The sequence below is a fragment of the Opisthorchis viverrini genome (genome assembly GCF_000715545.1).
Source record: "Opisthorchis viverrini unplaced genomic scaffold opera_v5_34, whole genome shotgun sequence".
Classification (NCBI taxonomy): domain Eukaryota; kingdom Metazoa; phylum Platyhelminthes; class Trematoda; order Opisthorchiida; family Opisthorchiidae; genus Opisthorchis; species Opisthorchis viverrini.
The window spans coordinates 320264-340131 of NW_008751690.1; the positions used below are offsets into that span (position 1 = coordinate 320264).

The 19868-nt window shown below is 44.2% G+C and overlaps 1 protein-coding gene across 1 annotated transcript in view; it reads right to left on the reverse strand.

Moving 5' to 3' along the window:
• Positions 1-447: 447 nt before the first annotated feature.
• Positions 448-19868, reverse strand: part of T265_02657 (hypothetical protein) — a gene marked incomplete at both ends in the record, with an annotated part of 39817 nt that continues 20396 nt past the window's right edge. The window contains 9 exons of the mRNA XM_009166959.1: positions 448-1127; positions 5055-5303; positions 6980-7136; positions 8280-8527; positions 10602-10805; positions 13888-14019; positions 14905-14967; positions 15507-15644; positions 17623-17981. Coding sequence (XP_009165223.1) covers positions 873-1127; positions 5055-5303; positions 6980-7136; positions 8280-8527; positions 10602-10805; positions 13888-14019; positions 14905-14967; positions 15507-15644; positions 17623-17981 — 1805 coding nt within the window. The remainder of the gene's footprint in view (positions 1128-5054; positions 5304-6979; positions 7137-8279; positions 8528-10601; positions 10806-13887; positions 14020-14904; positions 14968-15506; positions 15645-17622; positions 17982-19868) is intronic.

Here is a 19868-nt window from a genome sequence, read left to right on the forward strand (position 1 = left end):
AACGGTCAATTACTCAACCGTACACTCACGACATCACAGTGATGAGCGATGAAACGTCTGCAGAAGTGGCAGACTAATCAATTAATTATTTCATCCGGGGTGCGATAGTTCGACGCAGTGCTAGCAGGGCACATTCTAAGTCTGTCTTTTGCAGAGAATGAGTTTGCATCTCCGACCTGATAGATATTAGGACTTATTTACTTCCTCCTGGTTTTTAATTGAGCCAGTCTTGTTTAGACATTGACGTAAGAAAATGTCGGGAGGAATGACATCCGTGGTCGATGAAATTACAGTCACCACTTACTGCACATCTTGGGAGAGTCATCCAGATATATGCGCGCTGCGAGACAGCTGCGCGGGATAAGGACCCATCTGGTACCTAAGAGAGTAATCCCTTGATACGTCGGAAAGAGTATCACAAGAAAGATATGATGAAAACTATCCATGTAATAAATAACAATTCTGGATAATGGCACATTGGAACAGATCAGTCGACATATGCATTTGTGTGTGTGTGTGTGGACAAAAATAACGCAAAAGAAACGCAGCTGAAATACTCGCAAAAATGCATGAACCTTCGTAAGCAACAGCCATAGACTGAAGGTGCAGCTGAATGAAGAATGATCACGAATAATGTGCAACTGAACACAGAATAGCGACAAAAATATCTGAAAATCGTCTGCGATCGTGATTAGTGGTGGAACAGATAGACGATTTAGTAAAAACTAATAAAACGGCTCTGAAGTTGTACGACAACGGTAAGGAAGGACATCTATACGATCTGTTCAATAGTGCTGACGAGACCAGAAGTGTGATCAGTGTGTCGCAAAACAGACAGAAAGACAAAATGCTGAGGAACATTTGAGGTCATATCAGTGTGTTTTCGGTAGTTTCGCAGACATTCTTTTGGATGGCGAGTGTGGGGCGGTGGATAAGGGTGAGACTGGCGAGCTTGTTGGATTAGTCGAACCACGACGAGTCAGTAGAGCCCGGAGAAGGACATGCAATTCTTGTGTTAATGTCTCGTAGCGGTAGGCGATTCGAATATTCGGCACATTGCTCCGAGTGATGTCGTTCCCCATCACACCTTCTTGCATGTAGTTGGGGCCAAGCCAGTGGGACTTAATCTGGAATAAATTAATCAGGTAAATACACACAGTCAGCGCACGATGGTGTGAGATTATCACCAACACCAAGTAATAAGTCCTCATCGAAAACTGGCGCTCAAGAGCGTATAATCACGGAAGAAGGCCCGCGCAAAGGATGGAAAGGAATGGGAAGAGTGGGTACTGACTTCAAAAATCCCAAGTTCCACATGAAAAACGACAAAGAGCGAGGTGCTCACATCACTGAAATAAACACATATGAACACCACGCTGGAACAAGATGCCATCAGTGAGATTAAGCCCGATGTTCTTTGCAAACCTCACCCGACAAAAGCGCAGTACATTTTGAAAGATTATTGTTAACTAGGTAGTTCGGCTAGGAAGTGCCAGCAAGCATGTCTCTGGGATCGGTTCCAATCAAGGAGAATCGCTTGGAGCGCATCCAGGAAGAAGTGAATATCCCACAGCAACCAAAATGGCAATGGTCTCATTCACTCCACCCGTTCTCCGCAGACCTTATGGCAACAGGAACTTTAAAAGAAAAGTAACGTTTCCTTCAGCAAACGGTATTTGGGTTTACGTAGTCAACAACGTCTCAGACAACTTAACCGGAGGAACATCATTTACCACTCGAGCCGATCCGACTCACTATCTGGTTTTCGTATACGTACCGCAAAACATTCAACCAGTTACGCCTGCAATACTATAGGAACACCGACGACCAAATATCCAAAAACGATCGAGCGCTCCAGACTGGGGAGCCCAGGTCAAATGGCAACGGCAGAAGACTCCCCTCACAGTTATCTTGTAAACCCAGCACTTTAACCTCAGTGATATTCGTTCTTGACGTTAAACGTAACACAAGCAGGCAAATACTACTGTGCCTTTGTGACAAGTTCACTGGCAACATCTAACACAGTACAGTCACGGCTGATGCAGCTGTCAAGACAAACAAGACTGTCAACTTACTCAAGCTCCCCAAGCTACAGATGGATATGAGTGCATGTGAACGGGACGGCAGCACTTCTCGCTTTCTGTTTAAAGTAGTTTGTGAGCAAAACCGCCAAAAAACGGAACAACGTCATCCGCATAATCTTCCTCCAGATTACATTTTAGTTTTTTGCGGTCCATTGGGGCCTACACTCCAAGATGGTGTCAGCGGCAAGATGGCTAGGGGGACACTCCTGACTAACTTCACTGGTTGCGGATGAACTTTTGCACAGCTAATTGCGGACCAAAATACGACCAGAAGTATAAGAACAAACGGCATGAGAAATACCCGCATTCCCCTTTAGCTTGTTATATGTAGAAAAGCCTGCGTATCCATGGAGTCGAAGGCACCTTTGAAGCTAACCGGCTGTATGTGCGAAGCTGCCCAAGCACTTGACGTAGTATGAAGATGTAATCTATGCGCCCTTCACAGGGTTGAAATTGGGTCTGGTTCTTCCGAACCGGTGTCTCGGGTGATGAGGTCAGACGTCGAAGCGTTATTGAGGCAGCGGTCACAGCTTATGTTCCTATGGCTACAGCAGTACCTTTTTGGAAGAGGCGCAATGAACGATTGGGCACAGTTTACCGGAAGACACTCTAGTCCCCAACTTAGTTTGAACGACTGGGTAAAAAAAGGTTCACCATCTTCTTTGCCGTATGAATGGCGCTGCTTATCTCGTCACAGGTGTGATTAAATTTTTCTGATAACACATCTTTTAGCGCTTCCCACGGGTTACCTTTTTTAAAGGAAATTAAATAATTAATCTCTTCGACAAGGGATTCAGTTAGTCATCCTGCACAAACCAACCTGGTGTTCAAATGGGTGCATTTCGCGAACTTTCTATGGGTTAGTTCGACGAGATCGTCTAAACTGTGGGTCAGAAAGTTGTCCGATGGACTAAACGAAGTGCCTGGTTTTAAAGCGTTCAGGAAAGTATGTCGAAAATTTACACCGGATGACAGCATGACCTAAATCAATGTGAGTGGTCCAGAAAAATTAAGCCTTGTCTCCGAGACAATCTGGCTTCATGGTTGTCCATCAATAGACAGAAGCCAGGTAGTGCGATGCAATGCTACTGCGAAACAAAAGGTGAGCAGTAGAAAGCTGCGAAAATACGACGGTTGTTATAACGGCTTCAAACTTAGCTGAACAGGCCTTCGATGAACTTAGACAACCTACTTGTGCACTGAGGTCACCAGCGAGTAGGATAATACCTCACCGTGCTGGAGCGGGATAGTGATTAGTTCCCGATAAAAAAAACAATCAGAGCTAGAGTTGCATTGCACATATGAAGAACGACTATGATCTCGGCTAGTACCGTTTCGCATGGAGGTTGACAAACGAACAGCGCAAAGGCCATTATTTAAACGGACTCAGCCGAGTTAGGAGGTCTTAGCTCGGGAGATAAGAGCTACTAAAATACCCAGGGTAACCCACTTCGGCTGGGGCAGAACAACCTGAAGTTTGTAAATGGCAATGTCTATATAACAAAATTATCATCATCATCATTGTCAGCTGTAATAACCGCGTACTTGTCGTACAGTGGTCGGAGCTACCAGTTTCGAGCACCGATGATTCGGGGAGGTGGGGTAGGTAGCTGCGCGTTGGATACGGGAGCTGATACGTTAGTACGTAAATACAGCACTGTAGGTAGACTGTTAAGTGGGGGAATTGGGAAGGGAGCTATGCATTGGAGGCAATAGCTTGGATGCATGAGCACCATTGAGGGCCATGTCTGTAACCATTGATATGGCCCACCTAGAAGTCCCCATCTAGGAAGACGGCAATGAACGGCGCAGCTGATTTTGCAGGTACTGGCTTTCATACTTCGCTGACAAGTCATCGTTTGACCGCCTCTGGCTCTCTTCTACCCTACACGTGGCTGTGCGAAAAAAGCCCTTCGAGGAAGTCGGTCGACTGGCATACGCAGCACGTGGCCAAGCCACCGCAACCTATGCAGTGTGATCGGTTCATCTATAGAGGGTGAGTTATTTCTCCCGAATACCATTCGACTTCAGCATTGCTGATCCGGTGTTCCTACCAGACTCGGACAATGCTCCGAAGACATCGATGGTCAAACACAAAGTTTTTTGACGTCCTCGGCAGGCAGCGGCAAGTTTTCTGGTCCCTGTAGTAATATAGAGCTCACCGCAGACCGAGTAATGAAAACAATCTTTTACAAAATCCTGAACGTGACAGAGCCACAATGACGTTAAGGTGAACGTAAGCAGGAACAGCTCCATGAAGCAATCCTGCGAACGGAGTGTGCAAGCACTATCATTTTTAGTTCGGAACTCTGCTACTGTTAGTTCGAAAGTAGATGAAACTAACAGAAAAAAAGAAGGTATGTTGGTTCAATACAACATACCGGTCAGGCACGTTTCGGAAATGTCAATGCACTGGTACGGTATACAACGCAGTAAACGCGTTCTCATGGACGAATTTCTTTGGGATGAAGTAGCTAAATGAATCCGAAAGGAGGTAGGAAAAATTCCCAATATGCACTGCGAGATTATGCAGAATGGTGAGTCCGCATGCTTGCTAGTCTGAGACAGTTGCAGAAACTATAGTGTGAAAATTCAATAAACTAATAATTTTGCAATGATTTTGCAGGTCACAGCAGCGTGTTGTCCACTCTGATAGCTGTCTAGCCAGTTTACATCTGAACAGCTGCCTTTGCAAACCAGATGGAAGTCACATCATTACCCGTCAACTTTACGAGCAGGTATAGTCTTTTGTAAAGCTGAGTTGTTGCCTCATCTTACCAATTGACTGATGCCCAACCACGGAGTACTGGCTTTTACACAATCCTGCACTGCCCCCCAGAGGTTCGAATTTGTGAAGCAGGTTGTGTGGGGCGAAGTTAAGATAAAAGGCTAATGGTGGCTCACGATGGGTCGTGAACAACTAACAGCGAGATGGACAGAACTGTCCATTTGAGGAGATGGGTGACTTACCGTGTGCGAAAAGCCACTCATGAGAACACTGTTTCGAGCCAGTTCACACATATCAATAGAAGTCAACTTCCACACCTGAGTGGCGATACTGTACTCCTCAATAAGCGGTTCTTTGGTAAAGTGGAACTGAAGTGGATCGTCGGTGCTCAAGCTCACATTCAATCCCTTGGACAGATAACTGTTCAACGGATTGCGATGATAGTCCAAGAAGAGCGAATTGTTACTCAGTGGAGACATGGCGATACCAATCTAGAGGGGAGGTCAGAAGGGTTAAAACCTAAACGACTGAACTGTTTGAAGCGAAAAAAATCCGAATACGAGCAAATAGCGTACATATTTTGAATGCAATTTTAACTAAGAGTCACCGGCTGATTGGTTGAGCAATGTCATGAGGTCTGCCTTTGGAGTAGCACTCGATTCAAGCCTGGGAGGTGGATAAGGCAATCACGGTAACGGAGGACAATTCACAACAGAAGCCAATTTCCCCTTCCTCTGTGGTGGTTTTTCCTCGTGGTATAGCAATCCTGCCTCACAAGACCAACAATGGTCTCTTTTGGGGGTCACAACCTTGGCGGCTTTCTTCAAATTCTTTACTACTTTTAGAAAATGAATATTCATTCGGCTCAGTGCACAAGTTATGACGGAATTCGCACCATACCAGTCAGCAAGGTAATGGGTGAGCTGTTGTATCGGAAAAAATTATTCCACTTGATGAAGCACACTTAGTTGCAAATTACAAAGGCGTTAACCAGAGATTTCACTGAATCTCGAAAGTTTTCAAGAACCTTATGAACAGTGTGTCATGCCATGAAAATATACTGCGGCACCTCAAATATTCGAAAAAAATCATTTAGCTGTAACACCCTCACGGTGCCTAGCTTCCGTGCCACCCAAAGGAAGCACGAGGGCTGGGATACTGCCAGGTTGCCGAAGCCCAGACAGGGAAAGTCGAGGGGCACAGGTCAGGCTTGAACCGCGGACCTTCCAGTCAGTAAAATGGCACTCTAACCACTTGAGCCATCTCAAATATTGCACGACCCAAAACATGAAGCGGTCTTTGTGCATCAGTCGATGATTGATATGAGCCTCTCATAGACCCAAATGCAACGTGCTAATGACTGCATCTTGTCAATTGCACACAATTTTGTGTTCATGTGAGACATTAGGTTACAGGAAACTTGGGACTACTCCTGCTTGATGAGCACCAAGGAGGTAGCGGGGTTGTCAAAGAGCTATCAGCAATTAGCGAAATGCACTCACTTGCAAACCAATTTGGTTTTGCGAGACACTCACCTGAAACCCAGCTGAATCTCTCGTTTATGGTGTATCGCCATGTCTCGAATATCGTACCAACTGAAACATGAGGCGGCCTGATGTGGCACATTCATTTGCTTGAAAACATCCCCCGTCGAAACCAAACGGGTATGCGAGTGAGTGTATTTCGTGAAAAAACTTATTTTAATTCAATATAATTAAGGACGCCCACCTGATTAAAGGGCAGATAATGAAATAGTACGGCAAGTCCAACCGTTTGTAATATGCATAATTCTATGAAGGAACGAGGGACTGGCGACGTGTTCAGGGTTCACTAATCAGCATCTGTTCATGCGCGCCAGGATGTTCACCAAACATCCGTCCCCACACGACCTCGTACTTTACTCAGAAAATAAAAGAACAACTATCCGTTTGTCTTAGAACTGGAAAGGTCAAACACGTGACCGCCACAATAAATGCTCACGTGATTGATACAAACCATCCGATTACTCCGAACATAGAACGTTTAGCAAGAATGACATTACAGATTGCAGTTTCCAAGCTGACATCAATGATCACGTGATAACAACTTGATCAAGGAACTGAATGCACGAAACCTATCACATTTCTCAAGTATAAAGAATCATTCCTGGACAAAGACCTAAACTTACCTGTGCCAGGTAGTACAGGTATTGTAAAACAGGAGCCTTGCGAAGAAGCAGACCGTGATTAATACTTTCGGCAAGCAAGAAACATGTCACCAAATGGTGAAGATTGCCAGCCTCTCCACAGTGTGGTCTCAAAGCGAAAGTGTTCAGACCACGGTAGCTATAGGGGAGGATAGGATATCGAAAAAAAAGTATACAGATATAGGTAAGTGGTTAGTTCGGAGATGAGTAACACCGCTGATTAGCGAATCCGCCGTCTTACTTAAGGTTATGCGACGGACTCCCCCTAGCGAAGACCAAAGGGCTGTTTGAATGGCTCTTTGACCCGATAATGTGAGACAAATCACGGCGATCAAAAAATAAATCCAACTTGCAATTAAGGGATGCGACTCGTGGGGTGATTGGGGAACTTGACAATCATAAATAAGGTAATTGCGGAAAAATGAAATCTTCAGTACTACACAACTTTCATTGAGAAGTACAAGGCATTGTTGTTATTCCTGTCAAAGAGCTCATCCTTGGAAATTCTCTACTCTTACTCAGCTGTAATGGCCTTACACCCACAGTAAGCATTCACAGACAGTAATAGATATGACAATAACATTAAGATGATCGGTCAGCTGTAGCATGTTTTCAGCGTCTAGCTACCATGCTACCCGGAGGCTGAGATATTGTCCTGCGACCCAAACCCACGCCGGTTTTTGGGTTCACACCCCAACCACTAAGCTATCTCAGGAAATGCGTTCACATCTGACGAGGATCGTCGTAACCAAATCAACATTTCGATGGACAGATTGGGTTTTTGAAAAATACCACCTGAAAGCTCATACGTAAATGTGAAGTTTAGTCGGTCATTCCTGTTAGGCAAACGGGTAGACCGTTGTTGTTGTGTGCTTAGTTGGTGTGATCTCAGTCACACCGTAGTCAGACCGAAAGTAGCCACATTGCATCACTGCAGCGAAACGAGAGACAGAACATAACAAACACAGAGACATGAACGCCACGTTTAAATTCCGTCGCTTATCGCAAATCACTCATCGATACAAACTTTTGGTCCAGTGTGTTTGGCCAAAAACCAAAGACCAGAGTTTGTAGATTTTTTCGTAGACTTCACATTCAACATTACGACTGCCCTGAAGGAGTCACACTTCCACAATCCAAAGTCTGAACATGTTCCATAACCGAAACAACACACAATCACATGAGAAGAACCATTGCTGACCGGTACGAACAGGATCGCGTTCGGTGCACGTGACAATGAAAGTTTGAAAAAAAAACGTACGCAGAGTGAATGCCTGCTCACCTTCTGAACTGGTTCAGCTGGGTAAGATTCGCGTACATATAAAATATGTAGTAGGAATAGGGCGGGTTCTCCGGAAGACAATAGTTCTCTGGTGTTGGAGTTGTATGATTGAAAACGAGCTTGTCAGATTTGGACTCATCGTCAACAGAGTCAAATCCTGTTACATTTGCAGGAATGNGCAGCTCTGGGTGGGATTTGGGGTCCGCTGTTACTTCAAACAACGGTTGAAACACATTGGTAAGAATATCCTGTAAGTCCGAGAAACAGCAAGATTTTCGGGTTTAACTACTCGAATATACTTCTCATTAAATAGGGAATTATTGCGGCTCGATTAAAAAAATAACCAATTGAGTCCGAATCCACTAAAGGAAACGAAACAGTGGGGGTAACTTGTGAGAAACTTGTCAAACAGCCAACGCATGGAGCTGAGATAAACAAATTGTTAGAAGAATGGGTAAAATGGACAAAACTAGCCTGATACAGTACACAAAAGTACGTGGATAGGTGGTGCTTTAGTTTGACAGGACTGGTGACACACAGAGACTGGAAGTCGACGTCGAAGAGAACCGGTTTAGTGACAAGTAAAGTGAGAGGCGAGACGACTGGGCAGTCATATTCAACCAGGACTACGGGGGTATCCCTCTGAAACCTAAACTCTGTGTTGAAAAGACATCAGCATGAGAGCAGAAATCATACAGTCTCTTGTCGCCAAACTCCGTTATACCGTCATTCTTTCTGAAATTGACTTCCTGGGCTTCAGTCGAAATTATCTACTGCATCTCCTGTTGCACCGACGTCCGGTTGCCAAACAAACAGACTGTCCCCATCACAAGACAAATATCAGCGCACCGTACCTTCATAACAACCGTCTTCCGGTCACCAAATCAACTTTACTTCCACTGAGATGCACCACCATGTGGGGAGCTTTGAGCAAGGGCCCCGAAGGATCAAGTTCCCACAAATGAGCTATAGACAGACGCTGGTGAGACTGACTCGCGGTCAGAAGCAAAAAGCGGGTGGGTGGAAAAGGTCGATCCTTGATCTACAGGAGGCAAACAGGCTATTGTTCCGCCGAATGTAGAACACCAGTGGATCCCTTGAACACTCCAATACAAAACTCTACTATTATTATTATACTTTATTTACCGCTCGAGGAAGGTTGGTTGATGTTCAATACGGGGCTCAAACATCATCCAGATGCGAATTCCTCACCGCAACTTAACTCTTGTGATAGTCCCAGGTCAGTGACTAGAAGAGGGCGTTTTGGGTACGGGCATCAATGTAGCCGGGTCACTGAAGCATGTCCGCAATTTCAAGGAGAAATTCGAGCGAAACACGTGACATTAACTGCCAACGTCAAGCGTCCTTAAAACTTTCACAATAGAAAAAGCGAAGCAATAAATAAAGCGAAGCAACGACTATGTTGACTCCACTGATTTTCGCCCACAGTAGGGAACACCACACTACATTGGTGTACGATTTTTTGGAGCACTTAGATCGTTTATCTTGATTCAGCCTATGGTAGTACTCTGAGGGAAGAAAAAATTTGATATATTTGAGGGATGGAGGTGGAAGCAGTTTGGGAAAGTAGAGGGAACACTGTTGATGAACAGAAAAGACAGGAACTGAATATGTCCGCAGGCTTATTTTAGGTAAAACAGGTCAAAAGGTGCCATGAATCCATCCAAGGCTTTAGAAATACAACGACTTTTACCGACACACATCTGGCTTCCTCGAACTGATGACTTTCGTAAAGACTATGAGAACTACACTGAGATAAACTAGTTACTGAGTGCCGGGAAACGTTGCGACTATATTTCTCGCCGTTCCACAGTGATTGAACACTGCGTCCTGTGCAGATTCCGAAGTGTATAAACTATCTGTGTGATTGGTATGATGCCACTGCGTCCGAAGATAGTAGTAGAAAACGTGGCTCACAAACAGACATGATAGGTTTTTGGGGTATCAGATCGTCTACACAAGTGAACATAAACTGACGAATGCTACGTTCAGAGTTTGCCACTAGTTGCTTATCAGGGTTACAGTGATTGAAACGATGGGTCGTTGGCTTGTGTTCGCTGAGCTTGGCAATTTGATTGCAAACGTTTCATTATCCGGAATGACCCACCGTTCTCTAGAAAAGCGCCACTACGAAGTGCTGACCTCTGGATCGATATTTCGAAATAAGCCATCCCCAAGCGAGAACTAAATAAGCTACATAGGTGTGCTCAGGTGATCAAAATCACGACTGTGAACCCCACATTTATGGTACAGAACGGGAAATGTGGATAGCGAATGGAATAAACGGCTGTAAAAATGTACCTGAAAATATTTCATTGAACCTTTCGCGTGATATACGTCAAACAGACGTGGTACTTGGATCAGCCAACGCACGTTATCGGAGTAAACCTGACAATTTATGGCCCATTTGGCGAGATTATCCCACTCATTAATAGAACGTCCGTAGATTGACAGTCGCGGCTCTGCATTCTGATATTTGGACTCGGCCAAATCTGCAAACACTTCCTGAAATAGCACACATAGATAGGAAGATATGAGCAAAAGAATGGGACAAACGTGGGAAAAAACACATGATGTGTGACCAGTGACAGATGGCCACGTCCAACAGGCTGACACGTTTACTTACTACTCATAAATCTTTCCGTTTGGATGCTATTAAGTCAAAAATGGAAACGGAACGGCAGCTATCTAAACAGCCAACATTCCACTAAACAGCAGAAAGAAAAATCACTGGTTGACGTCCACAGACTACACCTACCTAACAGGCTTTAAAGGGGACGAGACTAGCTAGACGCAGATTTTGATAAGGTTTCGCATACTACATAGAACCGTTGATATACTTTTGTGCTCAGTTGTACTTTTTCCATGGAATAGCCTATCCTCAGTGAATTGTTCTGATCCTATCAACTAGTTATCAACCTTCCCAAGAGATACCTTGTGATCTACTCACATCGTTTCACTGTGTTTGTCCCGCCGTACAGTTCAATTGCCTAGAAATTCTAACGAAGGCATCGAAGCTCACAAACTACAGCGATCTCTGCTCAGTCATAGTCTGATAATGCCAACAACGAGTAACAAATGAAAAAGCTGTCCAAAAACTGGGGCAAGGGGAAAAAATTGTGATAATGATAAAGTGCAAACGGAGATGCAACCGAATACAGGTGGTGTGAGGCACACAAGAGCTGGTAAACCGAATACCAAGCTGTCAAAGGCAAAGTTTGGGTTGGGCATCTGTGTTCTACATGCAAGTCCAGAAACAAGAGCAACACGAGAGCAAAAGTCCAAAAATCGCGATTGAAATTCACAGTAAAATAGTGTTTAGTGAAACACGAGACATGAGATGATAGACAGGTAAGGAGATAGCGAAAGAAATTTGTCTGAACATGATGCACTGAAGCCGAAAGGTTACGCCCAAACGTGAGCGTGGGAGGAATAGGCGGGTACTTTCGAAATAAAACGGACTATGCTGAATTTTATAGGTCTGCTTATAAAGCCTACGGAAACTCACTAGAATTAGCTAAATACAATCATGTGCATACCAAATGGTTTACAAGACTCAAACGAATCCCAGCTGAATCTCCAGCTCTTCTTCAACCGAATGTACTGCTTAATGAGTCGTCGAAGAATTTTCAGCAACCTTATGAAGTATGGTGACTATAGGAGGTGACTCAGGATATGGTACTCCCACCTACAAGGAAACAAGTGTATCTAGTCGTATAGGAAAGAGAGTTGTAACTTGGATAGACTACGGCATTTCAAAACAGCCAACAGTTGGGAAGAGAGTACTGAACACTGACGAATGGATGAAGTCTAAGGATATCATGATTGCATACAACACGACAATCTACAAACAGGTCCCAATTGGGAACCTTGCTAGAAAATGATTACTTTCGAGAGATCACTTCCAACTTTTAACCACTTAAGACGTTTTCTATAGATAGTTTCCCTTCCAAACAGAAGTAGGATGCAAAACTCGTGTTCTGTGTCTTCTTTCAAGTAGGGACATGACAATCAGCACTACACATGAATTCGCCCCAAACGTAGTTGAGGCATCCAAACATGACGTTCATTTACACGTACCTGGAATACTACATTAATCCGTTGCAAGTAAAGCCCACCGAACAGAATTTACTGCCCTGATTGGGGCACAGTTGCGTACTCCGTCACCCACGAACAAGCTGATAGATCAAAGTACATGGATCCCAATGGAAGCATGTTAACCTAAATACGGACCAAAAGTTGAACAGCAAGGTTGGAAGATCAGCCACATTCGTTCCATTTAGTAGGAAGTTTCAGAATTTTCATGTGGTCCAATGACCCTCGGGCTTTTCGGATCGTCCCTCACCATCGCTGCTTATGTATATTACGCGAGCAGTAGAAACGGGAACAGAAACTAAAAACATCTTAAAAGCCACACTGATGTAAACACTCACTTTAAGTTGTGGCCAGCACTTTGTTGGAACCAGTTGTCAGTCAATTAACTATACTAAATATACAATGATAACTCAATGGATACCGAACTCCCACAAAAAAGAACACACTACGGTTCCGTGAGATTCCAACAATGACCAAGGTGCGCAATTCGTGCACTGAGCTTTCATGTATTTCTTTAGACCAGTTAGGTCTATAACATGATTTTCAACTGTTTGAAAGTATCATCTTGCAGGTGAAAACGGTTGTAACTGGGCATTTATGAGTTCTTCAGATGTTTAGGTTTCTCCTGGACCCAGTATCGACGGAGATCACCTTTAGTGAGTACTTGCGAGCAGGCTCCTGAGTTGGAATAACACATTGCTATTTACAGAGAGAATGCACGCAAATTTCCCTAGGGTCTCAAGTGCCATTCATATTATCAGTTTGTACCTGAATAGGTCTTTAATACTCTATCCTATACCATATAATACGTTACCGACTAGTCCGGATGTGTTTCATCCCTTTACTTATTATTCAACTATATGCGTCACTTAGCTGTTTCCTCGATTTGTATTCTCCAAGTTCGCGCTGCCCAACTATTCCTTTTGCATTCATACAACTCGTTATTTCTCGTTCATCAGCAATATAAACAAATCCGATTGGTCGTTTCTTTTTTCGCTATTGTGCTGCACCAGCTGATTTCTGGTCTGTTCGTTGAACTTGGTTATTGGTACAGCACAGCGAATCTACGAGTCTTACTCTGATCTTTTGACGGCCTTTCGCTAGAGGTAGAACGTCCATAGCCCTTGCTGGCGACCTCACGGTACCATGGGTGACCACAACAACCCTCATAGCAAACTTTGGAACTTGAATTTGCTCATATCCTTCTAACTTAGCAGTTCGCACCTAGTGATAAAATAACAATCATATGGCGCATAATTACTCTGCTTGCTTTCGAACAGTGTTTCCGTTTTGTAATCACATCAGCCGTGTATAAGTGCCCAAAACAGTGTTCGGGTTGAATACACTTTCGTCTTGGAACTTCTAATCAACTGTCGTCCTTAGAGAACACATGAGGAACGATGAACGATCTACAGTGGTCACTTGGACTACTGCTCACCAAAAGGAGAATTTAACCGTGCGCCCAAAAAACCAGCGCAGACAAGTGACTGACCTTCAATACATGGGCAAAGAAAACGCCTTTAATATAATTGTCCGTCTTGAGGAAGACTTCTCGAAGTCGACTTTGACCGATGGGATTGTACTTCGCGTTGAACTTATCGAACCGATGGAAGGTGTTGCGATCCTGAGCGGAAAGAAACCACAACAGTAATATATCATTATAAATGGGAATAATCTTACCCAAGGAACAATCTTTCAAAGTCATGACGGTTTCAGCTCACCCCCCGTTCCTTGACAGACTTATGATGTGATTGCTCAGAGAAAGTGACCACTACGATTTGGGTAGAGATAAGGTCGTGCTGTTTAACGGATAAATAGGGTTGATTGGATGGTGCGACCGCCCCCACGCCCAACGTCATCAATCTCTGTATTACTCCAACCACGCAAATAGTTAAAACAAAAAAGGTATTGAAGCGGCCTGTCAGAAGAAGACAAACAGAACAGGCCAAGTTATGTCACCAGGTTAAATGTTGCTCGGCCGTTCAACTTTCTAAATGAACCCCAGGACTACCCACTGCGTCACGATGTCTGAATACCAGATCCAATGAACTCGGAGCTCCAGCAAATCAGTGTTTCGGAACCATATTGCTGATAAATTATACGGTGTCCTTCGGGATTTCAGGAGTCAGTTCATCCAGTCAACCGCATTCAACTGAAAATTCCCTAAATGGGACAGCATTGTAAAACAAATCAGTAACTACAGTGAAGGAGATTGGTGGACGACCCAGATTACAGGAGGAAGCGTAGCAGAAAAACTACCAAGGACCTAGTCGCTTGCAAAGTTACTAACGTGGATTGAAGTTTCGCGGTCACCAAATAAACGCCCCCAACAAGAGTTCAATAAGTTGCAAACCACCATATGAAAACAGCAGTTTGGTTGCAGAAGCTCCAGTACAAAGGTGTCAGTAAACTAACCAGAATAGACTATGAAAACGAACAAGACGGATCAACCCAAGGTTCTATCATACACACACACATACACTGATAAGAATCATTCAGTGTAACTCACCGCATGAACATCCAGATTGTCGATACTCAGATCATAGGCGGTAACACCCACTTGGTCTATCAGCTGAGGGAGAGGGCAGAACAGAAATCGATTTTCATCATATCTTTGAAAATATAATATAAGTAGAGTGAACACACAAAAATAACAAAAGGGAAGGCAAAGAACCTGTAGAAACAGGAGATTATGAACAAAAATCACAATTTCATTGGTCAACCGGTCAGTAGACTCCGAATAACCGGACAGCTTGTGTAAACAGCTACATCAACAGAAACCTCAACATTTACTGCCACCCAGCAATTCCTTTCTGAAAAGGTCGATCAAGTTTCGATTCTCCGAATAAGGTTATACCTGCTGAAAGAAGCTTCGTGGCGGAGGAGACCGAGAGGGACCTCCACTGAGGAGTGATCACTCTCAGATGGGGAGTAAGCCTTAAAAAGTCTAAAAATACGGTCCCAAACGATAGGCCCGATTAAACGTGACAAAGAAAGACTGAGAAAGATAGACAGCCCGGATGGGTATATATTCACCAGCAGTAATGATAGGTCACATAATCAATCAGCTTTACGACATTTATAAATACACTTATATGGTAATGGACAAACCTGTTGCAAAGTCATCGGTTGACCTGTTTTTCGATCTTCGCAAACAAGCACATCTCCCTTGGTTCGAATAGTCTTTTTGATAAATCTCAAAAGGTGTTTCTGGTTCATACAAGAGGCTGCGTGAAGATGCGTGTCCACCTAAATCGAGTGAGCAAGAGACAGTGAGAAACAGATTGTGCAAAATTAAAAGATTCGATTGGTGGTGTACAATGGCGGCAGTACAATGCTACTTTGTACTAGACAGAGCATACCCACACAATAGAGTCAATTAGGGTAGAATAATAAGAACTTATTCGCTATTATCAATTAGGTACAACAGTGGATGCATCTGAATATGGGGCGAGTCTAGCATAATTGCAACTGCTCAAATTGAAATGTGCAAAGAGACAGGGGTAATAGAAACAAACAAAATCGCTTTACGTTAGGGTCGCTGTCACCAACAATCACCATCAACAGTATGACGTCAGTGCTAAACACTGATGCTTTGATGCCATAAAACTGTGATTTAGGTGAAAGCCCTATTGTGAGGAAAAGAATAAGTGAATGGGGAATGGACTTGCGCTAGCTTATTGCAATCATTCCGGGGTGCCTACACCTCCAGACACTCAATTTGGATAGAAACTGACAAGAACGTCACTGACATCGATCACCAGCCATATCTTGCAGCATCTCCAACCAGGCACAGTGATGATTATGCGATCCCCATCTTGGAAGGCGGGTAGCACAAACACCACCCAAACGTTTCGAAATGTCTTTCATACCCCTCTGCCAGGTGAGTAGTTGGCTACCTCTCCGCTTCTACCACATTGAACTGGGAACGGAAAATAGAATCCTCTTTGACAAACGATAGTTCATCATGCTCAACACAAGACCTAACCAACGCAGCTTCTGGTGCTGGACAAATTCTTCCATGGAATCCCCGTTGCGCAACCGAAAATACGCTTTCTAATTGCCTCGTTAGGAATTTGCAAACACCAATCCACACGAGCTATGTTTCCGGGACTACGGTTGTCAAACTCCTGGGGATATCAGTTCCGCTGCTCGAACAGGCCAAGTCTCATAGGCATACAAAAAACAGCCCACACTGTAGTCTGATACAAACGTCCCTTAAGATTCAGGGATATACCGCTTTGACGCCCACTGACCTAATCTGACACACTACAACTGGAACCAATGAAACTTCCAAGATACGTAAACGCTTCTGAACTTCGGGTGCCTCTCCCTGGATTGTGAGTGGTGTGTTCAGTGATTGTATGTCCAAAAGCATTAACTTACACTTTGTGGGTGTAAAGTTCATGCCAAAAACATGCGCTTTTTCTTCCCCTTCGAAGCTGAGAGATGAGCAATCAGCATTGCAAGATTCGGCTCGCACTTGGAGGGATTCATCGGCTGCTTATGGTAGGTTTGAACTGGTCCGAACCTTGAAACTATGATAAGTTCCCTTGATAGAGACTGGTGACTTCGGTTCCTGGCGGGGCAGGTAACATCGTTCACGAAATAATGACCAGTTCGACCTTACATCAATCGAATAGGGGATAGTACAGGCGGCCAACATAAGCCGGTTTCTCCAAGTGTTGTGGTACCGTGAGAATCTCATGAACCAACAGCCGTATTCCCATTTAACGTTGTGACCATGAAAAAGTTGAACACAGTGGGCGATAACGACTAAGTTGATGCTGTCGTCCAGAAACCAACATGGAGGACTTGGGATGTTCGCCACTGTCACCCAAAAGAGCATGTGACTAGTTTCAATATGCACATCTGACGAGCCACAATGAAGGCGAAACTTTATGTGGTTGAGTTACCAGAGTAACAGTGACAGCATCCTTAGCGTCAACACTAGTTCGCACACAAGCAAAACATGATGAAGAATGGCGAATTCTATCGTGCAAGGTAGGCAGATCCCTGAGAGGAAACACGAACTACTTAAAACCCTATCGCTCTGGAAAGCATTCATCACCAAACGGTGAGTGCGAAAGTCATCGGAAAAACCTAATGGAGCCAAATAGATCGTTAAAAGCACACAGCTGACGACCGAAAAGCTGTCAGGATGCCACGAGAAAGAAGATGAACAACAAGGATCAGGGGTAGGAAATGATGACATGTCAAAACCTACTTTTCGGATATTATAAAAATCACGATGAGAAACTCGTTTTTGCTCCAACGACTCCCTAGCCTCGTTCAGTAATGAGTGCAGGGCGAATTTCGAACCGAGGTAAGTCAAACGGCGATAGCAAAAAGATTTGAGAGGACCGTCAGCAACAAACGCACGAATCATGTCATAATCGGCTAGGTAGGAACTGAGACTCGGTACCACGAATTCCCAGTTGTTTCCAGTTGATCCGAAACGGCCTCCACTCGGAGGTAAGACGTGCATGATGCCTTTTCGGAATTCCAGACTGACATCCACTGGTTCCGGCCAGTAAGTGACTGTGAAAGGGTCACCGGTTGTCTCTGGTGGGTTGATCGGGTGATCTGTAAACATGGAATTACAAACGGCCGGTTTAGTAATTGAGTGCCTCTATTTAAAAACTTAACCCGGGTCGGATTAGAATGAGGGGAAAACTATCACCAGCGGGTCAACTAAGTGAGGTACGAAAACATCACGTGAAAATTCTGCATGCTTTATGAAACAATAAAATGAGCCGAGATACGGGCCGTTCCAAATGGGAATGACACCTATAACCCAGGGAAAGATGAGTACGGAGTGATTAATATAAGAAAGCCACCTCAAACATCGGATCCCATTAGGGTGTGACACGGTATTATGATACAGAAAATTGTACAAGTAGACAGACTTCACCGAAAGGCTCGTCGAACATGCCCGCGGTATGCCCACAAAGGGCATTCCATTTCGGACCAGCTTAGCCATCGGTGGACATCAAACGGTTACCGAAAGCCATAACCACCTAACAATGCTCAAGAAAGGCGAGGGAAACGATGAGACAATGTAATAGTGGAGATAGAGACCAAACGAAATACGCAGAACAAATTGCACCGTTTGCCGGACACAAAACAAAACCCCTCTTGCGACAATATTGCCCGATTTTTCAGGTACAGGCCTAGTTATTAAAACTTGCCCCATTGTGGAAACGCTGACAAGTTATCAGGTATTACTCCAGATTACCAATATACCGCGGATTGAATGCTCACCATTGAGTTACGGTACCAGGAGATACATTTGCAGTTATTAACTTCAGAAGTCATAAAGTTGCGGTATCCAAAACATGTGTTTGTGCAGCACGGAAAGAAAACACTAGAGACGATAGAAAATGAAATCTACTGTTCATTCGGGTATGAAAACATCGGGTCACAAAAGGATGCAAGAGGGTCCATGCTGGAAAATAATCAGAAGAAGGTTTGAAGAAGCATTCGTCAACTTCTTCCATGCGAAAAGACCGCACTGAAAAGCCGATGTAGAATACCTTTTGTAACATTTCCGTCGAAGGTTCCAGTGACGGATCCTTCAGCCGGGGTTAACGAAATCCTAGAAGGAAAGGCTGAAGATAAAAGGATAATAGAGGGTGAAAACAGACTGTACAAGCCACCGAAGGACGCACAACAGTACGTGCAACAAGTCTATCACGAAGCTGGATCGGTCCACCAAACAGTGCGGGAAGAACACACAGGAAAGGGCTACACAAGTTGTTTCCCCAAAGTAAGCAAATACGACTGTGATTCGATCGGAGCGTATGGAACAATGGCGGGATAAAGGAAGCGTGAACAAAAACCACCAAATGGTTCTAGCGATGTATTGTGAGAAGAATCACTTCTGGTGAGTTAATAGCTCCAAAACATGTTTGTAGCAATAAATAAGTTGAATGAAAGCTGAAAAAATACAGGCTCCCAGTGATTCACTTTAGCCCTCTCATATAGGCCCCTTCTCTGTGAGTTCTCTGATAATAGAAGGTGAGACAGTGTGGTTTTTCTGTCCTGTGCATAATTTTTTAAAACTTGATAAATGGTGCACTTTTGTCACTGAGAGAGATAAAAAGAGGTAGAGCACTGCAACTACGAAACGTGGTTCACCTTCAAGAGCTGTTCCACCGTCTCCACGCATGAATTTCTCAAAACTGAATGAATGGTGCACTCTAACCAGAGAACCCTGACGATGAAAGATCAATCACACCTGAACACACAAGATGAAATTGAGCCTGGACTAGGAACACACCTAAGGGGGTAGCAAATCTCTCCGCGGCGGAGTCGCTTTCCTTTGGGAGAACCGATTAATGCTGCCTCATAACCTGGTGAACCACAAACTCTGCCTTTTATTTTATGTTCTCAGTCAGGTGGGACCTTCAGTCACAAGTCACCGCAAAATAACAGCATGCTGAAGCATAGGAAGACCACCGTCAGGGTGGT